Here is a 6,860-nt window from a genome sequence, read left to right as displayed (position 1 = left end):
GATGGAAACTGCACGCTGTTTTAGGAGAGTGTGAGACATGGAGGGGGAGGGAGAGAGCACTCGAGAAAAACGAATTTTCAATACCTCTGAGAAGTAATAAAACGTACACATCTGTTATGCAGAGTACCCAGTTAAGGGTGACGGAAGAAATGGGGGAAACACGTGTGTGGGATGGGAATGAAGAGGCGGCTGCAGAACAGCAGCTGTATAATCTTATTTGCTAAAACCCTGGGAGGCCATAGCCTAATATTTCTGTTAATCTATTTTCTCCTTAAAAAAGTCAACAAAACACAGTCATCTAGGTTTAAAATAGGTCTATTTTCCCCAAATTTTTAAAAGTTCTTTTAAAAAGCTGGTTTAAAATCCGACAACCTGGAGATTGTTGAAATATCCTCTTTTCTCATTTTTAAAAGAGAAAATTCTCCTATGTTGGCTTTTTTTTTTTTTTTTTATAGAAAAAAGACAAAGAGTTTTCCTTATACAACAGCCTCCACACTTGGTGGCCGGTAGAAAACTTTCTTGTTTGGAAGTGGTTTTGAGAGCTAACGTGGTGCCCACATAGGAGATGGGGGAGAGAACAGGATGGGATGGCCTCACCCTTTTTCACGAACCTTAAAGTCCAAGAGGGGAGAGGCAAGCCTTGTGCAAGCCAGCTCACACCTGAATCAGTCATTGGAATAAACAGATGCTACTGGGAGAAGTCTCTAGAATCATGTTACATTTCTACATCTGTAGAGTGGCTTCCTGGCTCTGGGCCACGTGGCATCCAGAGGTTGTCAGAGAGCTAGAATCTGTAAAGGGGATTAAAATTAATTAATTAAAGGCAGTAGGAAGCAGGGTGGGGGATCAGAGGCAGGAAATTATTGGGTCCACCCTTTAGGGTGAGGAATGCTGAACCTTTGGGGTAGGGCTGCCCAGGGACTTCAGGGGTCTTCTGAAGGGCGACAGTGAAGGCAGAAGGGAGGCAGGGTCTAGCCACTGATGTTAGGCCATGAAGACTCCACCCTGGGAGAAGGACCACATCCTCCCTTGGGCCAAACCTTCGAAGTTCAGGGATGAGGCCTGAGCTGTGCATGAACATGGCAGCTCATGAAGCATTAGAGAAGGAAAGATGGGAAAATGCAGCAGGAGGTGAATTTTTAAAAAGCCTCCACATCCCCTGAAATTATAGGTAAATGATGTATTTGGTATAAAAGTCTGATGGAAAGCCTCAGGTCATCAATATATAGTGGCCCTATAAATAACCCTAAAGGAGGATTTTGAAAGATTGCTTGGTTCATGTCTGCACCTTTGGGCAGGATCACATCCCCAAGAAGTTGAAAATAATCTATCCACATTACATATATTTGTTTTCATAAATTATAGAACCCCGTGTCTGTATCTTAATTCAGCAAGGTTGAAGTATTCCCCAGCATCTAATATATGAAGCTATAGATCTAATTCTCCTGAAGTTCTTTAGAAATTTATTTCTCAGCTCAATATATTTGTTGTGTATATTCTTGCTTAGGCTGGCAGATGCAAGATTTTACTATTTCTATATCATCAGCAGAGGAGATGAGATACTGAGGAATGGAAAGGCTTTGCCAAGGTCACATGGAAAACCATAGTTCATATCAAGGACTCAAGTCCTAAGCTTCTGGTTCATGACTCCATCTACCATATAATAGAGTGTTTGGGTACTATGAGTCATATGATAGGGCCACACGGATTCTAAAAGGAGCTAGAGAAAGGAGAATCGGCAGGAGTCAGGAGGAGGCCTGGAAAGCTTGGAAGGAGTGAGTGAGGTGTGTATGTGTGTGTGTGTGTGTGTGTGTGTTATCGCTGTTCAAGCAACGACTCTCAAACCTGACTGCTTATCAGAACCAACTGAAAAGGTTTACCATCTTTGTCCACTTACCATCCTTGTCCCTTGGGATCCCAAGATGAGGTTCAGGGAGTCTTTGCAATCCTTGACCTGATGGCTGGTCTTGTGGGGGCACCACTCCCCCAAGATGAGGGATGGGGCTGGGAGCTGTGTACCACAGGCCCAGCTTCTGAGAAATGATGGGAGTAACACCCAGTGCCCTGGTGTCCATGCAGCTGGCTCCCAAGCAGGTATGGAACCAGAACTATGTGGCATGCACCCCCAAATGCATCCCGTGTAACCTAAGGATACTGAGTTCCCATTGGCTGCTCAGTTCTCTCTCTCTGGCCATGCTCACCTTTGCTTTGTGTTTGAGGCAGATAGCTCCCCGACTCATTAATAGCAGATAATGGTGTTATAAAAAGTATCCTGGGGAAATTAACGGGGTTAGTTGCATGCCACATGGCAGATACTGATCACATTTGCTTTAAGATCTTTCTATGCTTCCCCTAAAAGTCTTCTTCGGCACTTGTTATGGCACCTGTATTAGTTTGCTGGGGTCACCATAATTAAGTGCCTCATGCCAGGTGGTTCAAACAATGGAAATGAATTCTCTCACAGTTCTGGAGGCTGGAAGCTGGAAGATCAAGGTTTGATTTCTTCCGAGGCCTTTCTCCTTGGCTTGTAGATGGCCATCCTCTCCCTGTGTCTTCACAGGGCCGTCCTTCTGTCATAGGTCTGTGTCCTAATCCATTAATCTGTGCCAGTCCTATTGGATTAGGGTCCACCCATATGATCTCATTTTAGCTTATGTACCTCTTTTAAGACCGCATCTCTAAAAGCAGTTGTGTGCTCAACCGGATGCTCAAAATCCCCAACTAGGCAGGCTTTTGCTGAGAAAGGAGTCGTTTTGCTCTTCACACAGAGAAGTGAACCCTGCTCCCCTTCCCCTGGTCTGAATAATAAATAAATAAATAAATAAATAAATAAATAAATAAATAAATATTCAATTCAATATATATTCAATATATATATTCAATTTCTGTTTTTCTGTGAAATATTATAACGAATACATCTATCCTTCCATTGAAAGGAATATTTCTCTAGAGACATTCCCATGTAAAGTGGCTATAAATTAGGAAGATTGGTTCCCACAAGTCTTAGGAGTCTTGTGCTTCTGGCTGCCTCGTGTTGGTGCTTGCTCATGTGTGCAAGCAGAGACCAGGGGCCCCTCCATGGGCAGCCTGTACTCGCTGGTACCAATTTGGGGATGTATGGACTTCCACTCATGAGGTGGACCCAAGAAGGGAGTTGAAAGGAGAAGCCCCCATAACAGTGGCTGGATAGAAGCCAACGGAAGGAATGAGAGTTGGGTCTGAGCTTAGCGTTGGTTTGTCACACAGCTGTTGACTGAGTCTCCCCACGTGGAGTCATGGGTGAGGTCCCCCAGGGGGGCATCTGAGTAGCGACTACCCACTTTCTCATGTGTTAATCCATGTGAGCTATTTGGTAGCTGTCACTTGGATATGTTTAGATCTCCAGTAGGTCCTTTGAGGAGTTGTCAGTCATCGTTTGTAGTATCTGCCAGGATGGGGCCTCACCGTTCTCCAGCTGAGGCTCCTGCTTGAACCTGGGGCCGAGCTGAAGCTGGTGAGATGTAGAAGGGTGTCCTGACCATCCTTGGGCCAAGCAGATGGGCAGTGACATGTACCTCATTCTCTGCATCGATCACGATCCCGGCTGTGAAAGTCAAGGCTTCACTTGGCTGCTGGGAAAACCCTTCAGCATCTCCTTAGTCCAGGTGAAAGGACCAGACCTCTTTACAGAGAGACGGCACTGGCTGCAGCAATGAAACCACTGGCAGGTTCCAGGGTCCAGCCCACATCCTCTTCCTGCTGCTGGTGAGGTTGTGACATCACAGATAGGGCTGGGGCCCTTCTGTCTCATTACAGTGGGGCTCTCCAAGCCCATGTCCCAGACCTCCGATGCCCTCCCACCAAGGAAGGAAGTTCCCGGGGTACAAGCAGCCTAGGAGATTTGGGGGCAGGGTGGGGGACAGTGGAAAAATGTTCCCCTGAAAGCCTGAGATTTGTGCCATGAAGAACAGGGGAGGAGGCTGCAGCTCTTGGGAAAACCAGCCGGGAGGAGAGCTCGGGCTGCTGTTCCCAGAACTGGCCTTGCTTCGAAAAAACAAACCTTCTTTCCATTGATATGGAACACGTATTTTCCCCGAATCTAAATCCTGCGCCCTTGAACTAATAAACAATGGCCAACCCGTGGGGGATCTCTGTACCTCTGACTTTGACCTTTTAAAAAAAAAATTAAAAAGAAAAATATCTAGCCTTTCAGTCTCTGTCCCTGGTGGAATCTGGAGCAGAGAGCCACCAGCTTCCTGCTGCCTTCCGCTAGGTGGCACCTCGTGCTCTCAGATGCCCGCGCGGCGTGCGGACAGGTGAATGAATCTCATTGGCTTACGGGAGGCATGATGCCACCAAGCAGCCCTTTTTAAGAGAAAAGCCAGGACCGGTGGAAGAGCCACCCCTGAGCAGCGGTTTGGGTGCTGAGCACGGTGCCGAGCACAGGGATCCCGGAGCTGCAGTGTCAGAGCAACATGAGTGAGGTGAGTGGCGCTGCTGCTTGCAGACGGACACTTGGGGTGAGAAGGGACCTGGCCGCAGTTGGGCTTGGGAAAAAAAAAATGTGAAGGGTTTCCGAGTGGTGATGAAGAGCAGATCAGCCCCGTAACTATTTTCTCTGAGGGTTGACACTCTCGGCAGCTTGGCTGGCACAGCAGGTGCAGACACCTGACAGGTTAAGTCTGCAACTTTTAGAAATCTGCCTTAGAAAGAGAAAGGGGATTAACCGTCTGCTTCCGACGTCATTGTGACTTTGGAAAGTGCTCTGGGTTTGAGACCTCAGGGGAGAAACCGATTGTCTTAGTGTCTTGGGAGGTTTGCACTGCTTCCCGCTTGTCCTCACGTGTCTGCTTCGGGGGCCCTGGCAGCATGTTGGCAGGCAGGCCCGCTGGTGACAGTCAGCCCTGGGAGAGAAGCGGGGGCAGGATCTCGCGGCCCAAACTCTACCTGCAGTTCATCAGGGCACTGGCGAAAGGGGCAAATCGTGTGAACCGTGCCAGCCCTGCGTGCGCGGCTCGGCCTGGAAGACGCTTGGACAGGAGAGCAGCGACAGTGCTCGGTTGCAAGTCCCTTCTCTGAATATGTTCATAAAGAAGATACCTTGCTGGGGCGAACTGAGAGCTCATTTTATTTTAAGACAATCATGTTCTCTTGCTTTCTTTTAAATGAAGCAGGTTTGGGTTTGGTGTACAAACCACCCCCTAACTCAGCTCAGTAATTGGGACAAATCCATTTTCATGTCTTTTTTGGTCGGCACGTAAATAATGACTTCTAAAGACCTTTTATCTTCTCTGTCTTTTTTTTTTTTTTTTTTGACAGATGGGGGATCCTTTTTTTTGGAAGTCTAGAGTAAAATTAACTTCAGAAATAAGATGCGCCTTCACTGCGTTTCTCTCTCTCTGATGGGTGACTTTTGACATACACAGGACAGGAAGGAGGGGGCCAAGAATGTAGGGTTTAGGGATGGGGCTTGGGACGGAGCCAGGGGTTCGAGTGAGGGCAAGGGAGTGTGGGAGGAAGATGGGAGGGCTGGAAGCCTCCCCGCCACCCACCGAGAAGGCTTGGGGGGCTCCAGTAACACCCCGAGCTTGCCTGTTCTCGGCCCTCAGCTCTGCAGCCCCGCGCTCCACTTGTGTTGTCTCATTTGCCTTCCCAAGTCCTGTGAGGTAGGTGCTAGTGTTATTCCCAGTTGACAGATGGGGAAACTGAGGCACACTGAAGTTCAAGGTGAACTGGTTCCATGTGGGTGGCTGGTGAAGGGCAGGACTCAGGCTGTGGGGCTGGCAGCCGGCCGCCTGGTGATCTCAGGGTCCGAGAGCACATGGAGGTCTCTGAGCCTTGGGTGCCCGAAAAGGAGGAGGGGAGGGGGGAGGAGGAAAAGCAGCTGGGGCCTGAAGCAGAGATGGGGCAAGGAGGACCAGGCCCCTGCGCTTTCTGCTGGAGGCCACGAGACTTCGGGGGCCTCTACCCTGTGGCAGCTCACCCTGTTCACCACGAGAAGCGCAGGCTTTGGGGTTGGAGGTCTGTAAACATACAAATTAACAGTCTCATACTGAGTCAGGACACAGTAGAGCCCCCGGCGCCCTTCTTCCACACTTAGCTACCCTGGGTTTTTCTGGAGTGGTGGGGCTCCTGCTGGCTCCCCTCGGGCTGTCACCCCATCTCCAGCCGGGGCGGTGGCCGGCATCTCCAGAATGCCTCACCTCCGCGGTGTTCACCTAACTGTGGGTCCTCAGGGAGAGAGCAAACGTCCCAGAGCTCAGCCCATGATTAGGGTCACAACCTCGTTTCTGCCAAACATGAAATTAGGGCAGCTGTGCAGCTGTGCCCTGCCCCCATCTCCCCCCCCCACCCCCCATTCCCTCAGACCCTAGCAGGCCACTGCAAGGGCTTCCTGTGGTGCTGAGAACATCCTGCAGGATGCACATCTGGCTCCTTTGCCGCCCTGTGCTCCCACCACGCCGCTTCCAGCTCCCTCCTCCACCTTTGCCCCTCCTGTCCCTCCTGCACCCAGGCCCCCCTCAATCAATCACTTGCAGTGCCAGTCTTCTGGCCACCAGCTGTGACCAGCTCTCTGGCTGGTCCCCAAGTTTCCGGTTGTGTGTCCCTCAGAGGGTGGGAATTTGTCCTTTCACTAAAACTTAAATCTGCTTAAAACATTTAATAAAGTTGAACAGAAGCTCCTTTCTGGGTAGAGAACTGAACCTCTCCCCACCCCAAAGCCTTTCCTTAGTTGGATGAATTACATGTGGCTTCTTGTTTTAATAGCTCTCAGGCAGGGATGGATTTCAGATGATCGTTTACTTACTCGTGTAACTAATGACTGCAGAGGGCCGAAGCAATGGATTTTGTCAGGCTTTCCTCTGACTTCGGGATTTGTT

General features: G+C 49.4%; 1 protein-coding gene across 1 annotated transcript in view; it reads left to right on the top strand.

The window, feature by feature from the left end:
• The first annotated feature begins 4,348 nt into the window (after positions 1-4,348).
• The window catches only part of PCP4 (Purkinje cell protein 4), a 55,026-nt gene continuing 52,514 nt past the window's right edge, over positions 4,349-6,860 (top strand). Inside the window, exon 1 of the mRNA XM_041734720.1 lies at positions 4,349-4,463. Coding sequence (XP_041590654.1) covers positions 4,455-4,463 — 9 coding nt within the window. The 5' untranslated portion in view covers positions 4,349-4,454. The remainder of the gene's footprint in view (positions 4,464-6,860) is intronic.

This window comes from Vulpes lagopus, chromosome 20, assembly GCF_018345385.1.
Source record: "Vulpes lagopus strain Blue_001 chromosome 20, ASM1834538v1, whole genome shotgun sequence".
NCBI lineage: Eukaryota > Metazoa > Chordata > Mammalia > Carnivora > Canidae > Vulpes > Vulpes lagopus.
This window is presented reverse-complemented; position numbering and strand designations above follow the sequence as displayed.